General features: G+C 42.2%; 2 protein-coding genes across 5 annotated transcripts; both read left to right on the top strand.

Moving 5' to 3' along the window:
- espn (espin) lies at positions 1–27,634 on the top strand. 4 transcript variants are annotated; one of them, XM_037242026.1, is made up of 15 exons: positions 1–1,043; positions 1,822–2,015; positions 6,964–7,150; positions 7,293–7,475; positions 8,120–8,251; positions 9,327–9,591; positions 10,040–10,317; positions 12,895–13,056; positions 15,424–15,664; positions 16,340–16,393; positions 18,375–18,520; positions 18,645–19,022; positions 24,969–25,048; positions 25,420–25,431; positions 26,036–27,634. In XM_037242026.1, the coding sequence occupies exons 1-15, from the start codon at positions 744–746 to the stop codon at positions 26,181–26,183; spliced, it is 2,760 nt and encodes a 919-aa protein (XP_037097921.1). In that variant the 5' UTR covers positions 1–743; the 3' UTR covers positions 26,184–27,634. The 4 variants fall into 4 exon arrangements, with proteins under 4 accessions (XP_037097921.1, XP_037097914.1, XP_037097939.1 ...); XM_037242019.1 differs by having other exon boundaries at positions 2–1,043; positions 25,411–25,431; XM_037242044.1 differs by lacking the exon at positions 16,340–16,393 and having other exon boundaries at positions 291–1,043.
- On the top strand, positions 19,033–22,913 carry LOC119116575 (espin-like protein). Its single transcript, XM_037242058.1, has one exon. It carries the CDS (start codon positions 20,266–20,268, stop codon positions 22,237–22,239), a length of 1,974 nt encoding a protein of 657 aa, XP_037097953.1. The 5' UTR covers positions 19,033–20,265; the 3' UTR covers positions 22,240–22,913.
- Positions 27,635–27,969: the final 335 nt, after the last annotated feature.

The following is a 27,969-nucleotide window of genomic DNA, read 5'->3' as shown; positions in this document are numbered from 1 at the left end:
ATATTTATAAAAGAAGGGCGGCCTAATGTCCAGACTGAAATCTGATTGAAAGGCTATCACATAACTGGAATTTGATTGAAAGGCTGTCATTTTGAGAGTTGACTGGAACGACAGGCCACTAGGTGACTATCGCCTACCTTGCTGCCACAGCAATATGTAATAATGTTGCCTGACCTTTTTGTTCTTCCTTCGAAATGGTCAAACTAATTAACATGGTTTGTGGGCCGATAGCATTGCGCAATAAACGGTGCGACCAAAACGCTCTCATACACGCTTCAGCGCGGCATGAAGTTCGTACTGGCCCTTTAACTGGTGAGCCGATTTTCAGAAAGCAACCACCTATAACAGGCTCAGCGATCCTCCCCCTGATGGATTATTTACCGGGCGCTCAGTCCGGTGTCGCCATCTGCCAGAAGAGGAAAAATACACCCTTGAAGCACATGATACGACTTAGTAGTTGTTGGAAAGCAAAGTGGCTGAAGGAGTAAATGACATTCAAATAAGTCGTGTGCGCAACAGGTGCGCGCCCATCCTGCAGGAAGACGCACGCGAGACAGCAGGTCAGTTTCGAATTTGAAACTACCGAATGGACTGACTTTTGGATGATCCATAGAGAAATTGAGTGATCAATGTGATGATCGGTTTCCAAACACCGCGGTTATTCTCGCGGTGAAGTAGTCGGACTCAAGTGTAAGGAAGGGATCAGGAGGGGGCGGCGGTCGTTTGTGCAGCTTGCAGCAGCCATGGTCGTCGAAAGCGAGCGGACGCTGCTGGCCGCAAGGCAGGGGGATGTGCAAATTCTCAAAGCGCAGTTCGCATCGAAATTGCTCACCAGACACGTGAAGGATGCACTGGGGGCCTCGCCCGTCCACCACGCAGCCCGGGCGGGCAAACTGGCTTGCGTGCGCTTCCTGGTGGAGGAGGCTGGGCTGCCGGGCCACTGTCTGGCCAACAACGGGGCAAGTCCTGCGCACGATGCCGCAGCCACCGGCAACCTGGCGTGCTTACAGTGGCTGCTGACCCAGGGTGGATGCCGGCCAGAGGTGAGTAAATGGCTGTGCTGGAGTCACGAAAGGCTCCTTTCTCTGTATTCTTCACACTAGTTGAGTAAAAACACATCTCATATCTACTTTCAATGGGAAATGTGTTGTTAGTTACAGTTACCGTCTGTCACATTTAGAATGGTGTTGGAAACTTGAAGGAATGACCTCATACCACCCCGACACTATGGGGGGTCAACAAGTAGACTGTCTATAAAGTAATTAATTTATTTTAAATTAAATGACTTTTCTCATGGCTTTATTTTAAAGCATTGAAAACCTTCATAGCTACACGTTCCCACATAAACTTAGGTGAAATAACAAATGGAAAATTTGTGATGTGAATCACTCAGCAGCGTACGAGTGTAGTTTAAGATTTAATTCTTGCAGCATAACAATTCATGAGAATATACTTGATAAAGCAGATGGAAGACATCCAAGTGTCTCGTTTGTCATTTACTAATCATTTGAGTTGGATTCATAACATTTTTATATGAAAAGTGTTGTCTTCATCACAAGAAGCCATGTGGCAAAGCACCACTTCTACAACATTCTGAATTTGAAGTGCTTTCGGATTCATAGTGTGCGTGTGTGTGTAGAAAGAGCAAAACATTTGCAGTCTGGAATTGTCTATAGGCAATGACAACTTATCTTAATATCTCTGACCTTTCAAGTTAATTGTATCTATTCTGATTATTCAAGTTGGGCTGACTGCAATAATCATCACACTTTTGGCTGGCTGCTATGTTGAGTACATGCTATTGCTGTGCTTTGGTTCCAGGACAAAGACAGTTCTGGCGCTACCATTCTCCACCTGGCCTCCCGCTTCAGTCATCACGAGATCACAGAGTGGCTGCTGAAGAGTGGGCAGGTGGACCCCGGGGCTGCCACCGACACGGGCGCCCTACCTGTTCACTACGCTGCTGCCAAGGGAGACCTGCCCTCGCTCCGACTCTTACTGGGGCACAGCCCAAAGTAAGAACAATAAGATGGTTTTATCTCTGCAGGGGTTCTTGTTAGTCTTTTCAAAACAGGGGATGTTGATGCAATTGTTTTTTTTTTGACAGTTTCTTCTTCTGCCTCACGCATCTTTTCTTCCAATATTTTAAGGCTTTAAATTTCTTTTGATTACCAATTACTTGATGCATGTATCCATGCTATCCATGCTACTCATTGTGGACTATCTATGAATGAAATATGATTGCATAAAATCACTCATGAGCTCAGCATATGTCTGCCTCTGCTTTGATATAGTCCACCAAAATAGTTTTACATCACCTGCTCCACAAGGTAGACCTGCTTTTATTTGCTCTAATGTCTAGTCTACTTTACTTGTAGTGACGGGCAGAACAATGACATGCTCCTCCATTATATGGCAGAAGGTATAATAAACCTGTGTGTCCACCTGCCGCCATTCATACAACAGAATGAGTCATGGCTTTCTGTGAGTACATCATTTTGGTGTTCAGTTAAACAGGCCACGATTTTATACAGGGTAAGTACATTTGGACAAGATCAGTATTATTTCAGTCATCATACCTTTTGTCATGTTTTTGTTTGGTGTGGGGAGATTTTTCAGTTTTAATTTAGATGGGCTAAAGATTAGATTTGGGCTGACTGGCTGGCTGAACGCAGCCTTACTTTCTGGACCTAGACTGTTTGATTGCCCTTTTGCGAATTTCAAAATTGACATTGAAAAATAATGTGCTGCAGCATGTTGACTTTATTTTGGTAGAGAAAAACAACAAACGTAACTTGCTCAGTAGTAAACGTTTCATTGCACATTTGCTCGAGGAGAACGCTATTAAACATGTTGCCTTGACTGTGCTGTACTTAGTAAACAAGTCAGGGCTGTTACAAAAACACCCGAGTGAATAAGCTTTGGGGCTCACGCTGGCAAATGTACTTTATAGTCTGGTGCCAGATTTCAGTTTTGCAATCTAAATACTTAAATCCAGTTAAAGGGTGAAACACGCTCTTAGAGGTTTAAAAACACTGCAACTTCCACGTGCTACCCATGCAAGTTATCCAGAATAATTTCATATTTACTGTTCATAGGAGAAGTCAGGCTACTGATGTTGGTTGGCACGCGCTCTGTTGTATTTCATCTCCAAAAGTGTTTGATGGGGTTGATGTTTAGGTTCTACATTAACCAATACTGTCAAACAGTCTCTGCAAGTCTGCCTGGACCAATACCTTGGTCTGTTTAGCTGTATCTAACATATATTGTTGTGTCGGCATTGTTGTGCGATTGCCACTTGACGACTTCCGTCCTTAATCAGTGCAGAGTCAGACCCGATCATGGTTTACAGAGATAACGCTGGACTGAATGACTGCCATGGACACCGCTAAACACATTAGGGCGGCTGGGTTGTCCGTTCTATCAAACAAACTTGGCACACGGAGTTCCAAACAACAAAACAGCATAAATCACACACTCACTTATCCCAATCAGTAGCCGGGTCATTTGCGGTTCTGCAGAGTCCGAGTCGCGACGCAGACCCGCCCGCCGCTTTCAGTCAGCTTACTTTAAAACATTAGAGCCATCTGGTTTTGGCAAGAGAGTGGAGATTTGGAGAGTGGGGCGGGGGGGGACAAAGCCTCTGTGTTTGCACTCTTGATACAAAGACGGAACAAATAATACAGAGACGACTATTGATGCATTGGCAATTATTTGTGACCTTCAGTTGTTTAGTCTTGAAGCTAAAGCGTTCTAAATGTCAGTGACATCCAAGAAGCTAGAATCAGGAGGTAATGAAATATTTCATCACATGCCAAAACGCCAGTCAGACTCAATCGATGAAGGGAACACGGCAATAAGTGCTATATGTACTTAATTTGCGCATAATTGACCTCTCTGGGATTGCGTATCAGTGACAATGCGCTAATCAACAGAAATGGGAAAGTGACTACTCAACATACTTTGAACTTCAGCTTTGTATGCTTTACGTGCTATAAATGTCGCCATCGCACTGTTTTCTAATGGCACAGCTAGGTAGGTGGATGTTGAAAATTTAATGAGCCCCAGGGACACAGAGCTCCCTGATAGCCGGGGCCCCATTCACTCTTCTCCTCCACCCCTCCTTGCTGTTTGTCACCATCTCCACAGCGACACACAGTAGCGCCAACCTGCGATAAGCTAATGAGGGAAACAAATACGTTTGAATAGCCAAAAGCTCCACCGGTCACTAGCATTGTTTGCAATGGAACTTTGCAACAGGGAGATAAGCATTCTTGCTTTGCGATTTATTACAAGTGCCAAATTTGTATCCATGAGTTTTAAGAGGCAATTGGACGGCTCGGTTTGTTCTCGTTGAGAGATTGCAAGGAAAACATGACCCCTGTGTTACGTCATCAGTTAAGTACCTGGCATTGTAATGACAAAAAAACAAATCGCTATGTACATCTAATAGACCATATCGCACATTACATCATTTTATCATTAAATATTTTATTGTTTTATATTTTATGGTGGTAGAGTTTGACATTTAGTTTCTTCAGAATATAGTCAGATGTTGATCAGCCTGCCTTATAGTTGTAACATGATACCAACCGCCAAACATGTCATTATTCGCACTTTAAGTATAACATTATCAAAGTAAGTCCATCTAAAGTGAAGAAAAAAAAAAACACAAACCAGTCTTTATCCCAGGAACCACAGAAACAGACTTCTGCAGTCTTCCAAAATATTTCAAACTTTCCTTTAATGTTCAAATGTACTTCTGCTAAGAGTTTAATGCATTTCACAATGGAGCGGGAAGTTAGCCAACATCTTAATAGTTGGTCAGACTCACTATTTAAATCCGTCTCATAAAAATTTAGAAGAATTTCTTATTTCTCCTTTTCAGACCTTGTTTTATTATATCTCACAAGTGATTATAAACTCTCTGGCCACTGCTTGATGAGCGAATTGTTTGATGTTTCTTGTCATTATTTTTTAAATATTACTGAGGTTTTCCCTAAAAATAGCAAACATCCAGCTCTATTTGAACATTTCCCTCAAAGACTAAGCCAACATATTGGGTCAGACTAAAACACAAATAATCATAAGCAGCCTTGCGCGTTGCATTTAGACAGTACATGCGCTTATCAACATGTAGCGTACATGTCGGCTCTAAAGTCAGCGCTGCATTGGCCTTGAGCTGCATCTTATCAAGTGAAAGCTCAGCTGGGTCAGGTTTGTCTCGACGGGAGAGGAGCTCCGCCTCTCTTTTTTTTTTTTCACCTTGTCTGTGGCTAGTCATCACATACTCGGCCCACCTTCACCAGTGGTAAGCCTTCATTAAGCACAAAGCCAGTCTGGCAAAGCCACCAGCGTGGTAATCCTCTTAGGAGATGCTGTGTTCATTTGTCAGTGTCCAGATAAAGCACAACTTTATAGGATTTAGTGGGGAAGTACCCGGTCACTTCCCGACCTCCCTGTGTGGGACAAGGATAGATACAAGTACATGGTTTGGGATGCATGGCTAGGGGCTTTGCAGAAAACGAGGGGCTGGGAGGGGGGCATAGCTCACTGATAGCTACTTTCAAATAAACTGGAGCTTTTGCCAGATATTCCTGACATAAAAAGCTGAATGAAAGTTTTGTCCGTTCAACTGTAGTTGACAATGCCCCAAGTAAGCATCTTGTTTGTTTAAGCACTCCCGCAGGTTCCCGACACTGTTTTCAGAGTCTAAATGTTTTGCATTGTCATTTGAATACCAAACTCTTCACCGACGCTTGGTAGGCCTTAAGATGATTGCTGACATGAGATACAGCAGTGGTTCCCAAAGTGGGCGGTACCGCCCCCCTGGGGGCGGTGGAAAGATCTGGGGGGGCGGTGAGGAAGAAAGGGGCGGTAGGGGGGCGGCAGTCGATTTGTACACAACACGCTGCTCTGGCCCAGTCAGATCCGACAGCATAGACTACAAAAGCAAAAGCTCAGGTTTGTAATTTCAAGCTTGTAATGTTCAGAATTTTATCTTATAATAAAAACCGCATTCTGGCGGTCAACATCATCTTGAGTTCAAGTCAACATGAAATTGGGGACTCGCCAGAACGCGCCGTGTTGTGTTGTGTTGAACTGGTTAGGGCAGTGGTCCCCAACCACCGGGCCGCGGACCGGTACCGGTCCGTGGGTCACTTGGTACCGGGCCGCCAAGCCGCACAGAATTTTTTTTTTATCGACGATCAATTAATTCAGGTCAAGACACTCGTCCCGGTCACGTGACATGTTTCCCCAGTCGAGCCCGCAAAGCTAATATGTGGCGACAGGCTAACTAACCAGGCAGTGAAGCATTCAAAACTGCTTCAACACATGGAGACCAAGCATCCTGCAATAAAAGACAAACCTTAAATCACTTCGGGTGTCATTGTCTCCGATTACGTCTAGATGGGACCGGCTCGTTTCTGAGAAACAAACTCAGTGCTCCCACTAATTCAACGTAATGGTAATGATATTATAAATGTATTATTTATTTATTTATATAAATGTATTATTTATTTATATAAATGCCGGTCCTTGGGGGGGGGGGGCGCTAGGAATTCACTGGGGAGCCAAAGGGGGCGCCAGCCTGCAAAAGTTTGGGAACCACTGAGATACAGTATACGTAACAAACAGCTGTCCGTCTGTCTGGAGGGGAAATGACGTTCAAACATTGAGCGTTGAATGCACATTTGTTGGTGAATGAGCTGGGCATTGTCTCAAATCAAACAAGTCCTTGATCGGTTTGTGTTTGCAGCAATCTTTTGCTGTATGGCATTGTTTTACATTGTGCTGCGATTATCATGGCATTCATTGTTCAGGCCATCGACACTATAATAATTATACCATAGATTTCCTGTGTTTCTGTGAATGAAAAGGCTGCGACATATAACAGCCGCTATCTTTGCAATGTGACCTGCCCAAATCTTAACCTAGTCTTCTTCTCTCCTCCCACTACAGTTTCACCAACTCCCAAACTAAAAATGGTGCCACACCGCTCTATCTGGCCTGCCAGGAGGGCCATTTGGAGGTCATCCAGTACCTGGTCAAGGACAGCGGAGCTGATCCACTCATCAGAGCCAACGACGGGATGACACCCTTGCATGCCGCGTCCCAAATGGGCCACAACACCGTCATTGTTTGGCTGGTATGCATGCATGGATGGAATCATCTTTTAAACAAATCGAGATAGTGTGTTAATATATACGGGAAAATCTATTGAATGTCACTTCCTTAAGCAACTCTGAAATGGTTGATATTTGAAAATCAGACTCCAAGTGTTTCTTCAGATGAGTTTCACGGAGATCAGTCTGATGGACAAGGATGGCGACGGGGCCACAGCTATGCACTTTGCAGCCAGTCGCGGCCACACAAAAGTTCTCAGCTGGTTGCTCCTGCACGGGGGTGAGATCATCACCGACAGCTGGGGAGGGACACCGCTGCATGACGCTGCAGAGAACGGTGAACTGGAGGTGAGTACTCCTCATGCAATTATATCGTGTAGGAATAAATGCCTTGTTCCTTCCTTCACAAATATTTTGAATTGGGCTAGAAACAGGCAAATGTCTGGACTGATAATTCACACTAACTCGGTCACTTTTTTTTTTTTTAATGAAACCTACTTTGACTCCCCAAGCTCGGTTTTCGTGCCCAATGCAAGTCTAGCCCAAAGCGCGGTCTAACTGTGCGCATGAGTGGAGTTCTTTTCATTCTTATTTTGTTAGGTTAGAACAGATAGAAGAGAATGTTTGTGCCATTATGCTCCGTTGTGAGCGCAAACGCAGCTGACCAATTTCCGGTACATTTTATCAATCTGCGCATGTCGGAATAATTTGCTCCGCCAGAAAGTGAACATGCAAGTCCTAATGAGATTGGAGCACAAAGTGCGTTTGTGCAGGTGAAATGCAGAGGATGTAGTCAGCCGCGTATGTGACATGGGTGGCATTTGGAGACTTTAACTTTCGATGCAACTATAGGCAATGAAAAAGGAAAACATTGAATGAATTCACTCGCTCTAATTTCAAATCTTGCAAGATTGGGGCCTAGTCTCAGGTCATGTCAAGCATTTCGACATTGTGACTACACATTTTGTGTGGCTTGTATTGTCCCTCCACAGTGCTGTCAGATTCTGGTGGTCAATGGGGTGGATCTGGCCATCAGGGACCAGGATGGCTTCACAGGGGCTGACCTGGCTGAATACAACGGACACTTCCAGTGTGCCAAGTATTTACGCACTGTCGAGAACATGGTGAGCAATGACGCCAACCTGAGACTTGCTTTTCCAGGACTTTGGGGTAACGACCAATCACGTCTCGAACCCAGAAAACAAGTGAGATGTGATTCGTCGCTACCTGATTGCTCTGATTTAATTTCCAAATGTCCCGGCCTGGTGATGAGGAAAAACATGTGGATGAGTCATATTCTACCAACACAATATTATTCCTAATGCTGTATTTAGATTAGTAGAACATATTATTGTAATAGGATTTTATTGTAGATTGGGGCTTTATATTAGAGCAAGAAGTCTGCTGACTATTATTAATGTTCAGAACATTAACTGAAGCTTGTAGCCTAAGCCTACATCATCACTTCTAATATTTGTGACACTAGGACTGTTAAGGGATTGGCTGTAACTGCATTTTTATGCATTTATATTTTTGCTCTAGACATCAATAGTCCAACACATGCATAAAAGATAAATTAATAAAACTGGCTTTCAATTTCAGCATGATACAGGGAGTATTCAATGATCACAATGCAGTCTTCAATAACTGTTGTTAGGTCTTGACATGCCATGAAAATAACACAGGACCTACTATTTCCAACCTTAAACCTGCCTTCCCTTGTGTGTGTATGTGTGTGTGTGTATTGTCAGCATTAATTGGGCCAATGGGAGCTCCGCAAAGGTACATTCAATGAGGACATTTTGTTCGATCAACAGCTCAAATTTCCATGTCGTTTAAAACCACTATAGGAATTGTCAAATGTGCTTTGAGGCTCGCAGGTGCCACAAGCTATTACAATAGGAATCATCCCAAACAGTCTAAGTCTGATACAATACGCCCACCAGGGCCAAAATGTAGCATTACAAAACACGTGTCAGCACAGTATTAATGCTTGAGCACAGTAACCCCCAAGTGGCCAGTAGAACGATAATTCTTCTGCAATCAGGTGGAAACCATTCACCTTCTTGGACTCGCTGCAAATAGGCCCAAGGGACAGTCACCTGCAGTCATAAAGCCTCTGGACCAAGAGGCCTATGAGTCGAATAATTGTTTGCCTAGCATCAATACAGAAAAATAATGTTTGACTTCCACCAACAGAGTGTGGAGCACCGGGTTTTGTCTCGGGACCCCTCGCTTGACCTCGCATACAAGGAGCCTGAAAACAAGCAGCAGGATTCGGGCCTCTCGTCCCCAAACACCACCATGCCCCCTACCAGCCAAGCGGCCCACTTTGACATTAGTTCACCGGCCAGCTCCTTGTCTAACTACGGCTCGGCCAACTCCAGCCAATCCAGCACCGGGGAGAAGAGGAGCAGCTTAACATTGTCTCGAGGCACACCGCTGAACACGGCCGCGCACACAGGTCAACTTTTATGCTATTACAAATGATAATCTTCTTACATTTCATCTCCACCTGCTTTCAAAGGTCACTTAAGGTGAATTGCACTTCATTCAAATGCATGCACCATTCAGTAATGACAGAATAATATGACATCCAATATTTTCTGCACTGGTCTCAATAGTGGACTCTTATTTATGTATCTGTATTCAAATTGAGGTGAAGTCTTTGTTATTTTAATTGAAAGATTCACTTGCTACTGGTGCTGCTCTCTAGTGGCCAAACAGTAAACTGAGACTTCAAGTAAGTTCAGCGAGGTCAATTTCGGTGTATAAAATTTCATGGAATAATTTTTCCTTTCTCTTTTTCTATATTATCAATTTCTGGTTCATTAAATGAAACATTGAAAAGGTTTAATATATGGCAACAGTGTACATGGGCATGAAATAAATGCTCAGTTTTTTTGTTTCAGGTGCCTCAGAGACAGCCATATCCGACATGCAAGCATACATGGACATGCTAAACCCAGATATCGACCCAGACAGGCCCAAGAAGAGTCACGACTCTGTTTCAACGCTACCACCACCACCCACATTTCCACCCCCGCCTCCCCCACATTCTCCTCCGCCTCCCCCGCCGCCCCCCGGCTATCCGGCACCGAAGCCCCCTCAGGAGGCCTCATCGGTGGAGTTTCTGAAGGTGAAAAGCAACCTGCGCCACGTGGAGGGCAGCAACAACAAGAAGAAGGAGGTAAAAACAATCTTGCAAATTGAAAAACAAAAGTAAGGACAAGTAAGAGGGACTCTTAAAGGAAGTGAAGATCGATGAAAATTCCTCTTCTGAGGAGACTTTCTACAAAATGTTGTCAATATCTGTTGCAGAGCAACACATTTATTGCACAGGTGTGCCTGAGGCTGGTCACACTCAAAAACAATCTTGTGCAACAATCATTTGCCTCACACAGTACAATACATCCACGTGTGCCCAAAATAAAGGGCCACTCTAAAATGTCCACTTTTACTGTATTGGAAAAGTTCGTTGGCAATGCATTTGCCACTAGCTGCCATTTCCCCTTGTGCCTCATCAGTTGAGCGATTGCGCTTGTGTAACAGTGGTCACAAAGACGTTATTGTGTTAAAATGGCTCACAAGGCTAATGAAGACGCTCATTACTGAGGCAAGCCTCGGATTTGACGCGCTGTGATGACTATGAACTCAATTCATGTAATGAATCTGGCAACAGATCACTCAACAGTGTGCTGAAAGAGACAAACAGGTAAAATCAGCATCAATACTGCAACGCTAATACTTGAGTGAATTATCACTCAGGGCTTATTATATCATTAAAGAGACAACCTATTAGTGAGAATGAACAAGGTTGCTTTTTTCATAAGAATAATGTAGGTCTTTTTTTGTATTTTATTTTAACAAGGAAGCCACTCCAGGTAGTGATAGTGGCCTGAGGCTTAAGACTGTCTCAAGGGTGAGCTGTGTCAGTCATGTGGGAGGGAGGAATTTAATTAGTCCTGCTCCTTCTCCTCTTTTTACCCAGAAGACCGAGTCCTCATTAAGAATTTAACCGAAGCCTCTCCTTGGGACCGCGTGTGCACACCCGCCCACACGCGCACACACGATGTGAGCGTGCACGATAAACATAGCGACAAAACAATATTTACTCTTGGTGCTATAGTAACAGCGAAGGCTTAACTCATCCAGGGTATCAGATGAACTTGCAGTTGAAAAGAGCTTCAGATTTGCATTGACTCAAATCAAATATTTTTGTGGGAATCAGGTAGACAAATGACTGTTTTGCCTGTGACACTTTATTACAGCTGTTCAAGAGTCGATGGACTTTGAGATATGTGATAATTGCTACGGAGAGGGAAGCACCGGGTTATTTGTGCTTTACATAACTGGGCAAGTCGGCCAATGGTTGCGGAGTGCAGGCCACCGGTGACATCATCACTTACCGCAAGGCCGGCCCATGAGGTTATTGATGAGGCCTTTGCGTAAAGTGAGAGGGGCAGGTAGAGTGACGGGTGTAGCGCTGAGCAGAGAGAAGAGGTGAGTGACACTCTGGATCTGGTGACAGCTACTCTCTGTGCTCCGCCGGGCTTTGTGGCCGAGGCTCTGTTGAGACGACAGCAAAAGTCCGGGAGACGCTAAACGTCAAGGTAAGGTGTTAAAGAGACGACAGGAACGATGTTGCGTAATAAGTTGAAGGTTTTATTATCCCTGCTGGTGTATTTAAGTAGCAAGATTGTAGCTGATAGTGTTTGTCTGTGTGTTTAAATGGTGCTTATTGGCTTTAGTGTTTCCACTGGTTGTTGTTGTTCTTTTAGAATAAAAGTCCCTGCTTATTCAGCACTTACTCACATATTTGGATTAACAACACAAGAAAATTTGTTTTACAAAACAGGCACCGGGTAAACTCAATCAAGCACAATACCGCATGCCAAGGAAGGCTGTCGACATGTTTCTATGTCTTGAGATGTGAACTAGTGGGGTTGGGTTGCGTTGCGTTGGTTGCGTGGAGGTAACGTTATTCAAAAGCTTTGCTATTGTTGCCCCATCTGCCTGGAGGTTGCTAATCAAACCAATCCATCTGTGTACACCGCTCACGTTACCGTCCCACCTCCCGGACGACTGCCCAGTCGGCAAAGGTTACCAGACTCATCAGTGTTCTGAATGAGGTACTGCAAAAAAAGAAAGAGGTCAGGAGTCAGCTGTCCTCTTACTTTAAAACTGGACACCTGCAAGATGTATGGGTGTCTACTCAAGAATATGACGCATGAGTAGAGAATGGAATTCTGAAAATACGGGGACATGGAGCAATGGACATGCATTGCCACGAGAAGCCCGTACTGGTTGAGTTCCAAATTATAATCCTCTGCTAATTCATGTTGAATATTCTTATTGAGACTTCAATGTGTGACCTTTATGAATCCAGGAGATACTGTAGGTGAAAGTGAAAGTCCTCGCTGCTATGCGCCTCTTACTTTAAGCTGTATCTACAAAACTGTAAACTCTCATGCTGCTTATGTTGTGCGGTTCTTATTTGAAACACAAGTGCCAACGGTGCACTGCAGCTGAATACAAGCCTTGTTCAGTTATTAAAATAAAGCCGCTTTGTCGACTGGAGTGTTAATCTGGAAAGAAAAGCCATTTGCCACCATGTTGCACAAAACATTTCATCCGAACTAATATTAGGCGAAATATTTACTGCCGAAGTAAATCGGCCGTGGCTGTATTTATGCCAAATACATTTTGAAGTTAGCTTTACAGTAATATAAGTTATTTAAATTCTTTTTTTTTTTGTTTGCTTTAGCATCTGACGGTGGGAGATCACCACGACATACTGCGGCGTGCAGACTCCAACAGAAAGTCGAGGAGCTTCAATAAGCAGCCAAGCACTGGGGACTACTACAAGACCCTGGGGAGTGACAGCGCCGAGCTCCGTGGGAGCAAAGACATGGCACCAAAGGAGGAGGTAACTGTCACACACTTAAGCACGTGCCTGCATGCTAGACAGTAAAGGTAATTAAGGCATGCACCCGTCTAGACTAAAGTTAGGGCAAATCTTTTTAAAGAGGATGGCAACGAAAATGGCAGTGGGATTTAGCTCAATGGTGAATTGTTGGCATTAGGTTACCGTGGCGATATTTACCTGTGGATTATGCCACTCGGCTGGTTACATAATCCACTGTCCTTTTGAGCTATTTGTTTGCCACATGATGCAAAGAGCCCCCTCATTTCCATTGAGCCTCCATCTTGCTGTATAAACTGTCAAACAAGCGATGATGGAGCTCATTTGGACAGCGGGCCAAATTTGATTTATTTCAGCATTCACCGTCCAAATAAATTAGGAGCTCGAGAAGTGCAGTCGAGAGGTTTACATATTATCATCGTTTCAAAGAAACACGAACAGTGGAAGTGATAAAGACACAGATTTGTTTGCATTATTGTTGTAGTCTGACCAATGATTTATTGACATGTGTTTACCCCACTCTTGTTTGGCACAATTATGTGAAGTTGTAAATGGATGCTTGAAACATTGATATGATGTCAAAATACAGATTAATTAATCGCTCCTGTTTGTTCCAAAATATATGGGAAGAGATCTTGAAAAAACATAATTGCATAATAAATTTAAATCCCTGTACTGAACGGGGGTCACCGTTTGATTATTTTTCAATACTTTATTATATTTGAGAGTATAGATTTATTTTTAAAAGATGTTGCACAATATTCATTCAATTATTTTTAGCATGCAATGAAAGCAGATCTGTGTTATTATTCATTTTAAGTGTTTCGATCTTTTTTTCCAAATAGCTTTTTTAAATTAATTAATTAATTAGTTTATTTATTTATTTATTTATTTGGAAGATGGTGGTCACAAACCTTGACACAAAAGGACGTTCCAATTATAATTACCAATAAAATAGGACCTGGCATAAAAGAATGATTTAAATAGCTTGGAATGAAAAGATTAAAACCAATAGAACAATCCCATCTATTATTGAGTTGATTTGTTGCCACATACCTCCACAGACAACGAGGTCTGTCAAACACAATCATCTGTCTCTGGAGATGTATTACTATAATCTCATGGGAATCAGGAGTGGGGGCACTTGCCTGATATGGGAAATAATCCCCATTGAGCCAATTACAGCCTCAGAGGGGCCCCTCCCGGTCTCTCGAGCAGATGGGTCGGCTAATCAGCGGCACGTGCCGCCGGGCCTCATCTGGACACTAACCTCCCCCAAACTCCCTGGGGGGGCATGGAGAGTAAAGGGGCCTCCGATGATGGGCACGCGTGCGAAGAATAAAAGGGGTGGGGCTGATTCTTTGTCACGGTCCATTAACTCGCTTCCAGCAGGGTTCAGAGTGTGTCAGACGCGTGCAATGGTGGGCGTGGGGGTTCAGCACTATCACTTACAGCAGCAGATGGCTCGTGCCCAACTGTTTAGCCTTGCTGTTTCCCCTGGAGAGTGGGCCATATTAGCTCTGTTATTGTGTCGGAGTCTATGAGTTGATTAAATGCAGCAGAGGGGGGCGACCTCTAACAGGGATGCGCTTACATCTGTCACAAGCAACAGTCTGCGCAAGAAATAAAGAGACCCCTCATCCGAGCGGGTGTTTGAACAGGCATTCTGGGTCGGAAGATTGATTTTGACACAACTTGGTAAGAATTGTTAAGAATTTCCCATGGTGTCACTTTAACAGGCCCAGAATTCACACTAAGAAAATTTGGGAGTGAATTGAGAAGAAATGATCATTATTTCAGTATTCAATCTTGTAGAGAAATATTTGTGTGGTGGTGTGCCGTGAGAATTTTGAAATTTAAGATGGGTGATTTGTCCCAGCTAAGGTTGGGAAGCACAGATTTACATTGCATGATTTGTTTTTTGGTCATTGTGTAAAAAGGACAACATTGTAAAAATGATCCCTGTTCACGCAAACCTGTAAAAACAACTGATTGACAGACCATGTCAAAAATAGTCAACTTTGGACCCCACAGGTTTGAGAGCGGACCATAAATGTATTGACCCATTAGTGTTGTCTGATTTATAACTGAAATTGACATTCCTTAGCACAAATTTAAATGACCTTGTCTACAAATTGGTCGGCCAAGTAAAAAGTATGGGAAATAATCCCCATTGAGCCAAGGAGTTTTCAGACAAAGATAAAGATTGTTCCATTTTGTTATCCCTTCCTTTCAAATAATCAGAAAAACGAGATAGCATAATTCTCACAGCCGTAGTATAAGTTGCAATCTTTTTAGGTCACAATGTACTCTTGCATGCACAGAGAATACGTGATATCACTAATGACTGGTTCACACTTGTATGCCCAGGGCTCTGTTTTATTGGAGGAGCCTGGCGATGGCTCCACCCAAGCATCTGAAAATGGCACTGCGGAGGAAACAGCCACAGCACCACCACCACCACCACCTCCACCACCTCCCCCTCCTCCTCCAAGCAACCCGACGCCAACACCCCCGACACCTCCACCGTTGCCACCGGACACACCGACAACCCAGAATCACTCTGCCAACGTCTCCAACAAACAGCGACGTGCATCTTCCTCGTCAGGAAGTGAGTTTCCCTTGACCTCAAATGCCCTTTTGCAATTGAAAAGCAGGTTGAACATATATTTACAAACATTTTCAAATATTGGAATCCATTACTTCTGGTGTATCAAATTAATTTATGTTTGGTCCCATTTCTTAAGACAAGCATATTAAAGGCAAGGAATCTCTCATGGTAGAGATGTTTTGCGCCAAACACTGCAGCCCTGAATAATTTATCTCAAATTCACGATGCAGGGCTACCATTACCTTCTGAGCTGGTTTAGTGTTCGGCCATTTCTTAAAGTGCGTCCGTGTGTTAGATGCTGCTGACTGACTGTGTACTGCAACAGGTGCCAGGAAGTCTTTTCTAAGAACACAACTCTGCGGCGGGGTTTAGGTGGGAAATAGTGTCCAAACAAACAACCGCTTGTGCTAACATTAACTTACCTAAAATGATATTCCTCATTTGTCCTGCACATCACTTTTGATGACATGAAAAAACGTATACTTGGTTACAAAGAGTGCTGTCGAACCACTCCAATACTTTTGCAACTTGCAATCATTTTCTTGAACATTTTATCTTCTTGCTCTCTGTTGTTTTCACACTTGCATCGTACCATCTTTGTCTGCTTACTATATTTGTCTATTTTCATCTCTGCTTTTGCCTGCCATGGTCTTTCCTCACTGCTGCTCTTTCAAGGCGGGGGTCTCTCTGCTCCACAGGCAGAGGTAGGGGCACTAAGACAAATGAAGAGTAAGTAGAGTCCACAAAACAACTACTATATACATTGTGTTTCCCAATAAGTCCATTCCCTGATATGAAACAACAGCGTTAGGCAAGATGCCCTCTGATTGGGGAAAAACAAAACTAAATGTGATACCCTCAGATAGGTGGTTTCTCTCTATAAAAAAAAAAAAGAAATCTACTGTAATTGCTGGTTTGTGAGACACCAAGGCAATAAAACAGACACTAAGCTGCAAACCAATAATTCTGGACTTTAATACCTTTAAAAAAGTCCTTATATTCAGTTGTCTTGTTTTTAGCTAATTGCAGCAAAGTGATAAAACATTAGAAGCCACATTTGACATTGCTATAGAATTGTTTGACTCTTGAGATGTCCCTTTCCTTACTTTCTTCACCCTCTTACCATCATTTTGACTCAAGTTGACATTGGTTTATTTGTCCAAGAAGTCTTTGGAGCATGGAATGTTTTTTTCACGGCAAAGTCCAACCTGGCTTTACTGTTGTCGTTGAATGTTAATTGTAGCGGGTTTAAAGTCTTTACTTCCATGATGGAGTCATTTCTTGTCCAAATCTACAGACGTTTCTATTGTGAAGGTCTTTCGCTTTCAAGGATTTTTCTTTGTTTGGAGGCAAAGAAATTGATTATTCAGCTTTTCACTTACAAAAAAAAAAAAATGTTGTTTGTAGTGTACTGGAGTCAGTTCACAATTTGAATCAGCATTCCATCTGAATCAGTGTTCCCCACATGTGTCAAGTGTACCTTATCCAGAGTTGTTTTGCTGTGTTGTGAGGAAAGCAAACTCGCAAATGGCGAACATGAAGAAATTGTGTATCAACTTGGCTGTGGTGATTTTGACTAACAAGCTGAGTGTGTGTGCGTGCGAGTGTACGTGTGTGTGATAATTCCTTGCCAGCTTGCCAATGGCTCGCTGTCACTTTCAGTTAGCGGTGATTCCTTTAGATTTTCCGCCGACCGTGTTGATGGGGCTTTAACAGGGTGCTGCTTTCTCCTCCCGGAGGGAGAGTGCAACAGAGTGAGGGAGTGTGAGGAGGGGTTGCCGGGTGCTAGGGCTTTGACGGCCAGTTGCGGTGACCTCGACAGGGAACTGTTGGACGTGAAGACTATTTTATTTTCATCCAGCAATTCGAGATGACTGAGGATATTCAATTTATTTGAGGTTTTTCTCTAAAGAAGGTGAGGTGCGAATTGGCTAGACTGTGTTTTGTGCAAATAGTGAAATGCTAAATGGTGTATGAAGTTTCATTTGGTGAAAGTTATAAAGGAAACCTAAAGCTCCTCTCGTACTTGAGTTGTATTGTTTTTATTAATGTGATTGTTTTGACGTGAGAGTCAGCTGCTTGGGTTTTATTTGAATTTGGTTACTCATTTACTAATACGTATTCATTATATTTCTAAAATTTACTGTGCCTATAAAATAGACCAAGTGTGACATTTTCCGACATTTATTGAAAAAGTAAGTCATTTTAGTCCCTAAAAAAATGAAAAGGGTTTCTTTGTAAATGGAATTAGGGGTCAAAGCTTAAGTATGTGTCGAAGGTTGCTGCATTGTTCATTGTAAGCAGATTAGGGGCTGTGGATGCTGAATACGTACATTTTACAAGAATCCATTCTTAAACTGAAAGTTCAGCAGGTCCAATTTAGCATCAGGTGAGCCCCTTTTATGTTTGGTTTAATGAAATTGGACCGCTTCTGCCTGAATTGCACAAAAATGTCTGGTAAGGTGCAATTTGGAGTCTTTTGAAGAGGGCAGATGTCTCTCTGAAACAGTTGTATGATATATTTTAAGAACAAAATATGGCTAATAATAAAGAGTGTCCAAGCCAGTGATCCACCAATCTGGATATGTTCCATGCCAACAGTAACACTTACCTGATTGGATGAAATATCAAGCATGCCAAAAACCACTCTGTCTCTCCCTCTATTCCATCTTGATTCCTTAATGATTCTGCATAATTGTTCTATTTTTAGGCACAAAATCTTTCAACATGATGTCCCCCACTGGTGATAACTCAGAATTGCTGGCAGAAATCAAAGCCGGAAAGAGCCTGAAGCCTACACCTCACAGTAAAGGCTACACCACTGTCTTTTCCAACAGTGGGCCAACAGGCAACAACGTAAGCGCCCGTGATTGCGTGACATTTTGTCTCATGCCTTGGATTTGGGGAATTACAAAGTATGCATTCGTTAGAATCACATCTAACCTGTTAAAAGTCCATTTGTGATTTTGCATTTGTCCAGGGAAACACTGTCTCTCCACCAGAGACTCGCCCTTGTAGCCCGCCATCCAAGATGTCATCCCCACTCACGTCCAACACGTCGGTCACCTCCCCCCCCACAACGCCGAGTCCCACTCCCAGTCCACCTAGCACGGGAACCTTCAGGAACATGTCGGCATCAGCCAGCTTGGAGCAAATACATTCCCATTCCGTAATCAACGGGAGCAGCATTGCTGGCACGGCAGCAGCACAATCGGGGAGAAAGTCAAGCCTTGCAGACGTGGAGGCGCTCGTACCCACGCACGACGAGCAGGGAAAAGCCATCCCCGAATGGAAGAGGCAGGTGATGGTACGAAAGCTTCAGGTCAAAGTGCAAGAGGAGGAGGAGCACAAACGCAAGGTAGGCACGGCAGCTGCCCTTCTTGTCACATTTGAGCCATCCCATTTGTGTTGTCAAGAATTTGAAAGCAGAACATTTAACAGCCTGGTTTTGCTTGACAATAATGAACACAACAAATGGAATGTAGCTTGATTTAGAAGTGGGTTTTTTATGACCATGATTTTTGTGTGCGAAGAATAAAAGTAATTGTAGTGGATTGGAAATTCCCCCCCAAAATGAAAATAAATCTAGTTTGTTTAAAACTGCTCTCCCAAGTTTGAATGTGCCTAGAGGTTGGCATTTCTTAAGGATAACGCTGCATGTTTTGCATGTTTGGAGTCTTTGGAGTGATGGGAAGACTTGACTCCACTGCCCATCACAGCATCAAAACACTTGATGAATGAATTTCACAGAGTGAGCCATTGTTGGATGATGGAGTGATTTGTGGTTTCAAGTTGATACATGCAGATTCAGTGGTGTGATGTCGAGCCCATTCACACTACAGTTCAAACAACAGTCTTCAACAAAACACACACAAAAAACTGAAGGTGCATTTGAATCATACAACTTGTGTGGATAAATAGATTTTATTCATATTATTGTTTGCATCAGAATTATGTGGTGCACAACGCTTAACCACAACTGATTCTGAATATGTCAGCTCTATTGCACTACCAACCAAGCCATGCTTTTTGAATATGTTGAGGTGTCACTGTTGCACGAATTATGGGCGTCAGTGGTGATCATTCTAATGCAACTGGCCTCATGCAACTTAACAATTTATTCAAAACATAAAATAAAAATAAGTGACAATTTTAAGTGTTTTTTGATAAATGCTGATAGTTAAATAAAGAACTTGACTAAATTCAAAAGAGCAGATATGCAAATAGATGTATACATACCTTACATACTATATTATGTACATACCTTACATAAGCATCTATATTGGGTAAATGCAAAGGCTGAATCAAACGAAAAAATGGGGGCAACATGTCTTATTTTACCTTTAAATGATGCCTGAAGAGAGGCAGTGCCATTGCACCACTAAATCCATGTAAAGCCAGTGTGTCCTAAAGGATGTGCAATGAAGCGTGTGTTTCAACAAGGAACTTGGTGCTGAAGAGTCCATCCCCTCCTCTCCACTTTCTTGTCTCTTGGTCTTCTCTGACCTCTGATTTAGTTTGCGGCGAGTGGCCACTACCATCCTCAGGAATGGCACTACTCCCACATCCACAATGCTATTTTGGGACCATTTGGGGAACTGATGACCGAGGGTGATCTCAACTGCATTGAGAAGCAAATTGAGAACCTACAAGTGATGCACAAGGTCTCCGAAGTTGAGAAGGAGCTGGAAGAGCTCGAGCAGGAGCTGCATCAGCTTCTACCTGTTTCTGCAGCACTCACTCAAGGACATTTTTCAGTCAATCCAAAGCAGGTGCATGGCCAAGCTGAAGATCTTCCAGCGTGGTGCAGCAAAATTTCTACCTTGCTCAAGAGCATGGCCATTCTTCTTGCCACACTGGGGGGTAAAGAGATTGACATTCTGGAACTGTTAAGCCCCGGATATTCTCCAAAAGGGACAAAGAATGTGGCAGCAGTTCAGCCTGATTCAGCGACGGGATTTATTGGGCGCTCTCAGTCGTTCTCTACAAAGGAAGATGTGGAGAAGGAGATGAAGCAGTTTGGCGTATCGGTGAAGAACCTCAAGGCAAATTATGAAATTCAGTCACAACCTGCGAGTAGCAAAGAAACACGGGTGTATAAACGCCAGAGCTCACTTCCAGTTGTAAGCAAGTCGAAAAATAGTCCAGAGAGTGTTTGTCAAGATGACCCATGTTCGTCTGTTGGCTCGCCTCAGTCCCACACCAACGGTTCTCTGCCTTTACAGGAGGAGCCGGTATTGAAACTTGTTGAAGAGCCAGTCATCGGGGCATCTCATGCTCCTCAAACCTATGCAGCCACGGAGATGATAGCTCCAACTAAGATTGAGGAGTTTAACCAGGTTCTTTCTGCAGACTCCTTTTTAAACAATCACCAACTAACAAGAAGTTTGGAGGTGCAGACAGATCTGAGCTATGTTCAGGAATGCATTGAAACAAGGAAAGAGAGGATTGTCTTCCTGTTCCTAGAACACTGGCGCAAATACACCATCTCTGAAGCTGGCAGGAGAGGAAATAATCTGGATGTGAGCTGGGAGAACTTCAGTCAGGCTAACATGGAGGACGGGAGCGTTGGACAGATTCACAGAGAAGACGATAAGCTCCTCCTTTTCATGAAGTCCAAGCAAGTGGTGGGGAAACTGATCGGCCACTGGAGGACCATCATGAGCCAAGTGCCCAGCCGTCAAATTCGCAGGCTGAGTCGAGCCCAGATGATCTACTGGCCCGAACACTTCTTGCCACACATCAACGGCTCACCTGTGAGCTACGAAAGCCTGACGCTTGATCTTTTCATGCTCGGATACTTCCAGCTGCTGGAAATGAACATGTCGCGTGACGAGCGCAAATTCCGCCACCTCTTGTGCTATGAGATGTTTGATCGCCTCGGAAGGCATCAGTGGGAAGTCATCAAGCAGTTTCACAAGGAGGTGATGGGGGAAATTGAGAGAGGAACGAGAGACTGGCCGGACGGTTTTGAGGACATCAAGCTGAAGTACTTCGGGGACTCTGATGACGAGGGAGGTGTAATGACGGCCTCTCTGCATTCGATGTCTCCTGAGGTGGCCTTCATTCCAGTGGAAGAGCCCCTTCCGCCCTCACCCTGTCATCCGCCACCCCCTCCGCCTCCAAATACACATCCTCCCTCGCCATCTCAAATCGATTTGCCTTTTGTCTCCCCCGCTGCAGCCCTAGATGCTGCATTGGATACCAGCCAGTGTGGGGAACAGAACTCACTTCCGGACTCGGTCAATAATTCACAGACGGATTTACAAAACAGTGAGCATGTGTCACTAAATGGGCCGAATGCTCAGCAGGATGAGATAAGGAGCATGCAAAATACTGACACAACAAAAAAAGCCGAGACACTTCCATGCACCGCAGAAAGCAAAGAAGTGGTTCCAGATGAAGACGTTACTGTAAAAACCACCACAGAAGCAGTTGATCAAACTCGAGGAAAAGATGATTCCATCAACGTCATCTATGAACTCAAGGAGTTTAGCAATGAGGAGATCATTCGGTACATTGATCGAAGCTTCGCATTCTGGAAGGAAAAGAAAGCTGAGCTTTTTGACATCTAAACATGTCTTGACTATGTATAACTCCGCATTACAGCAGACAGAAAAGGCATAACTTGCAACATCAGTAAAATGAGCATGCACTTCCCAGCAAAGAAAGGGAAATAATTGGTTGATTCCTTTATTCACCTACATGGGAAAGAAAGAAATAATTTTCTTTGACAATGAATAAAACATTTAATTAATATGCAGTGGGTTTCTAAAGACTCTTACATCTCTTATGGCTAAAAGGAAATGTAAATCTTTTTGTCTTTTCAAAAACAGGTTTTATTTGATGTGCTTGACCTCTGAATCAATTTTAGGTATGGAATATACAACAACACTGGTTAATGGACTGAAGATCTGAATTGGCATTAGAAATCTATTTGTCACTGTGATCTATTCTGCATTTTCACAATATTTTTGTATCATTTGTGTGCTTAGAGATTTGCCTGATTTAAATGTGTGTTAGTATTTGACTGGATAAATAAAGTTGTTTTTCATTTTTTGTGAATAAGTACAGTAATCTCATGAGGTCTTTGGTAAAACAGAAAACTTCCTAATGGCCAAGGTCATTTTTTTCCCAGTTTTTCTTCTCCCAAAAAAAAACCTGAACCAAATAATGAATATATTTAAGAATTTCATTCATAAATGGAGAATCACTTAATCTGTCCAGGGATGTCAAACTCATGTTTTTCACGGGCCGCATTGTAGTCCTAGCTTCTTTCGGAGGGCCATTGTGACTGTTGACCCAAATAAATGTATGAGCACCTCATATTATATATAGTAAAAGCTACAAAACAAACTGACAAATGACTCCTTTTCAAATCAGACAAGTAAAAACTGGTCAAATATTTAAAAAAAAGATATTATTAAAAGTGAAGACAATTTGCAATTCAAGTAATGACACACGGATTTGATGCACAATTTGTCTTCGTGGGTCACATAAAATGATGTGGCGGGCCGTATTTGGCCCCCGGGCCTTGAGTCTGACACCTGTGGTTTGGACTTTTAAGGTTTGATTTTAGCAGAAATAGCCAGCATTGAGAAAAGATAACATTTGGTCATAAATATATAAAGACATAAGCCATTGTTTTATGAAGGTGACAATATTGTAAACAGAAGCTGGACCAATACAAAGAGACAAGATGTTATCTTGGTTGTGAGACTGTGTACTTCTGTCGTTACGTCCTACCGCATTGAGATTACCTTCCAATAACCCGCTTAGCAACTCCCGCTGTCGTGCTATCTTTGACTTAAGGAGGTTATAGCGACTCTTTATCAATTGCAAACAAATGCGTTAACGAATATTATTGTAATGAACGTATTGAATTGATGGATTCGAGAGTTATTTAAGATGATGAGATGCATTTGCGATTAGTCCATTTTTTATTTATTTTTTTGCCAAGATTAGCTGTTAAATCATTGCCTTGCCCAAGTGATTTTAAGGGACTTGAAACACAACATCACAATTAGCTTCCATTATATACGAATTTGGGACTGCAGGCAACTTCAGCTGACTCACAGAAGAACAGTAAGTAGTCTTGTCGCATTGACGACAAAATATTCAGTGCAAACGTTTGATCACATTCTCTGCAAATTCACTCATTTGTGATTTGCTTTGCTGGGGTTTTTTTTTTTTTACGTCCTTTAATTCCCAGGGGAATAATGAAACATTCATGATATAGATCATCTTCCCTAGATTCCTTTGCCAAGACAAGTGAAACACTTAAACAAGAGAAATGCATTGAGGGTAATGTATCTTGTCAGGTCAAAAAAAAAGAGAATCGAAGATGGCTGCCCTCTTTGCCATCCCTCCTCACATTACAGGCTAAAAAGAGACAATAGGCTCTGGTTACTCGTTGGCGCTGTCGGAGAAAACGTCATGTGTTGACTCAGAGAAACAGGAGCGGAATACTTAATAATGCGCCCTGTTTGGTGCATGTGAAACGTACATATGCACGGCACAATGCTTTGAGAGTCTACCATTAAGGCTTTTTAGACTGGGAGAATGTGGTTGAAGACAGGTTTGGACAGCTGCCATGTCTGAAAACAAGATACTATTCTACTGGTCTGATCTTTCTGCACTAATACCTCTAGCGGCGCAACAATGTATTTATTTATTGACAACTTAATTCATTTTTAATTCAAAAGGATCGTCAAATAATTGAGATCCAGGAGAACTTGGTTGACTTGGAATTTCAGCCTCGATAAATGCAGACGGATTATGTTTGTGTCAAAATAAGACCATTGCAAAGATCGTTGACTTTGGTTTACAGACCAAACTAGTCACTGAATCATAATCGATTTGTTTGCATTTTCTGCGCAGTCAATTTAAAATATGCTTTTGTTTAATGCAGGGATGAAAATTTGAATTCTTTTAATGTTTAAAAAAACAAACAGTTTAAAGATATATAATATGTTAATATAATGTGCAAAAATGTTCAAATATAATGTGCATAAACAGCAATTACTATAGTGGATATTTCGAAAAACTTTCAAGAGGACGTATGCTTCTTTATAAGTTGCACTGAAAAAAAATTCCTTGAGCTTTTCTCTTGCCCGTAAACAATCAAATTTATACAGTAATATACCCATCCCCAGCAACAGAACTCAATTGGGTTTCTACTCCTTGTCCTCACAAAAAAGGGAACATTTATTGAATGGGGCCAAGCGACAGAGAGCATGCGTGCAGGGGGGGGCGACACAAGGATGTACTCACACATTATTTGTCATTCTGCTGATCTTGGCAGGTGGATGAGGAAGCAGCGCGCCTGGCCTCCATGCCTGCCTGGAGGAGAGACATGATGAAGAAGAAAATGAACGAAGAGAGGTGACTAACATAGCTCTGCTGGAGAACTATGAAGTTCTATCTCATCTTTGTAATCCAATCTTTTTTTCTTTTTTTTTTAATGAAAAATACTATTATCATTTGGAGTTTTGTTTAAAACCTTTGAAATTATTCTCTAACAGTTGATGACTTGAAAATTATTCTGCAGCATTTGCTTAATAATTTTGAATGCGGTGCAATTATTACTTAAAGACTTTTCTCAGTGCTAAACAAATTATATCAATTTGGAATTTAATGTTTATGTGACCTGTTTAGGAAATCGCAATATATCCTTGTACTATTTGGTACCCTGCAAAATTCTTTTTGATGTTTACACCTTTTCCTCTTGTGCTTATGTCCTCCTGATGTGACAGGGAACAAAAAAGGTAAGAAAAATAACGGCTTTCTTATATGTACACATACTTACACACGATCTTTAAAATAGTGCCTTTTGTGACAACTCGCGATAGATTGCCTGTAACTGTGAGCGCTTTGATTAATTGGTATTAAACAAATTGGCACAATTAGGAATGCTCTATAGAATATCTATGAGATGTATCCATTTAAAAAATATATATGCACTTGGATGAAACTACCATACTGTACTGCGATAGGGAATCAATTTACTAACTACCGTGTCAGTTTAGGCTGCTAGGTGGTGCCATTTCCATTTTTATATCCCTTACACGGTGAGAATGTTTAGAAAAAGTATAAGCCACACTTGTGCTCATTAGAACACAAAAAATAACAACTTTATGCTTAGAAATATTTATCATAGTATCCTTTAGCTCAGATAATACTTTTACTTTTAGCAGCATGCGTATATTAAAACCCAAAAGTATAAATATTAGACAGAATAGAGTATAAGCTACAACAACCCCCCTCCCGCGTATATATTGCTGTGTCCTTTGTTGTCTAAAAGAAATGTTTACAAGAAACGGTATGTGTTTTTAAAACAAATTCAATCTTTGCCTTCCTGAATGCATTTAGGAAAGAAGAGGAGGAGGCCAAACAGGCCAAGGAGGTAGAGCAGAAGACCGAGCAGGAGCGACTAAGGATCCTGGGTTACGACGAATCTAAGCTTGCCCCTTGGCAACGACAGATCATCCTCAAGAAAGGGGACGTAGCCAAACAGTGACCTGGCCTTCCCGCTTTCTCTTCCGCTCATGGGGCCCTTCCCATCATCAACTCAGCCACAATTCCCAAGGCCTTCCTTCACTGATTGCTTTTCTCAACCCTTATGCTTCTCTGTGCCCTCTGCGGGAGCAGCTCAACACCACTCCCGACGATGTCACGTCTTTGTCTCTCATCGTCCAGACACGGAACTGATGCAGGCGAGGCCTGTGGCTCGCCTTGGTCCTCGTTAAAAGTCTCATGGACACAAACTTTAAGCAGTAGTATAGCTTCGGCATGCAAAGTTTGCCCTCACGCAAGACCTTTTCTTTAAACTGCATGTGTCCTTAATTCAGGCCTGTTTGCTTTACCGCTAATTCAATGTGTTTCTCATAGATGTTATCATATAAACGGCGAGTGACAAAAAAAAAAAAGCTTAGCAATGTTGCCATGGGAAGGAGTTAAGAGATGTCTGCTTTGTACAGTCCACGCACTCGCCGTTATGTAACACCATTGACATACTAATCAATTAATCTATGGTATAAAGACATTTTTGTATGATGGTCATAGAAGCGCCATAGTTGTCATTCTTTCACATTTTGTGGATGTGTACATTTCAGCAAAATCAAATACATGTTAAAATTGTTCTAAATCAGCACTGGAAAAATTAAAGGCTACGTTGATCATAATTCATTTTTCTATTGGTTACTATTGTGATCATGAATGTGTGCATTGTTGCGTAATTTGCTTAAGCAGGATGAAATGGAATAAATATACTTAACCTAGGTCCCACTTATCCTGTTACACTAACAAATAAACACAAATTATATTACTTAAACACTCCAGGTTATTTGGATAAAGTCTAGTTCATTTTTACAACATGCAGTTTGTCAACACACATTGAGTACTGCACAAGTATATTTATCACTCGCCGAATGATGATTATTATCACCATCATCTAATGAAATTTAATGTTTTTTTTCTGCAGCAAGAAAATATCTTTAAGGTAATACTCGAACTCTGCTGAATATTTAGTATAGAGTGAATGACAAAGTAAATATAAGCAAAGCTTGTAGTTGTCATTAATATGCAGGTGTATAAATATAGTATGTTATGTACATACAGTAAATTAATTTTTAAACGCTCGGAAAAGTTATATCGTATAAATGTTTACAGTAGAGAGAATAATCATTCAATGAAGCTTGCAGTGCGCACCTTATGTCATCATCATTTGGAAATAAATACGGACTCATCAGCTGCCATATGATGTTGAAATTTAAAATGATGTATTCGCCATTTGATTTTTCTATGCATATAAACCCTGTACATAGTCACCTTCTCTGATCATGATACTGTCAGTGTTTGCATATTGGATCTCAGCCTTGATTGGATGCTGTCTAATACCAGAAAGCATGATTATGTTTTCAGACTGTTAAAATCAAACGAAATAAATCGCAATTGCAAAAAAAATAACAATGGGTCGCACTGTGCTTTTGTTGACTGAAAGGGCAGGAGGTGGGTGATTAATTTCATTGAGCAGAATTTAAAAGGTCAAAAAGAAATGGGTAACCTCTCAGTGATGTGATGTAGGTTGCGTGCTTGCTACACCCCCTAAACAAAAAGAAAGGGAGCCTAGAGAGAGAGAGGTGGTGGTGGTGGGGGGGGGGGGGGGGTTGAGGTCACCTTTAAGTAGAAATAAATTTGCATCGATGATGGTTAGAGTGCGTTCTTATTGTGCTGTAGGGTAAACTAATGGCCACTAGAATGCGCTCACGGCCTGTTGGAAGTTACGAAATCAATAAACCAACAAA

Source organism: Syngnathus acus, chromosome 2 (genome assembly GCF_901709675.1).
Source record: "Syngnathus acus chromosome 2, fSynAcu1.2, whole genome shotgun sequence".
NCBI classification, from domain to species: Eukaryota; Metazoa; Chordata; class Actinopteri; order Syngnathiformes; family Syngnathidae; genus Syngnathus; species Syngnathus acus.
The sequence above is the reverse complement of the archived record's forward strand: the minus strand, read 5'-3'. Positions and strand labels throughout refer to the sequence as shown.

Coding starts and splice junctions, on each gene's coding strand:
- espn (XM_037242019.1), top strand. CDS start 744: ATGGTCGTCGAAAGCGAGCGGACGCTGCTGGCCGCAAGGCAGGGGGAT. Junction 7,151..7,292: donor ACACCGTCATTGTTTGGCTG/GTATGCATGCAT, acceptor GTGTTTCTTCAG/ATGAGTTTCACGGAGATCAG. Junction 10,318..12,894: donor GCAACAACAAGAAGAAGGAG/GTAAAAACAATC, acceptor TGTTTGCTTTAG/CATCTGACGGTGGGAGATCA.
- LOC119116575 (XM_037242058.1), top strand. CDS start 20,266: ATGACCGAGGGTGATCTCAACTGCATTGAGAAGCAAATTGAGAACCTA.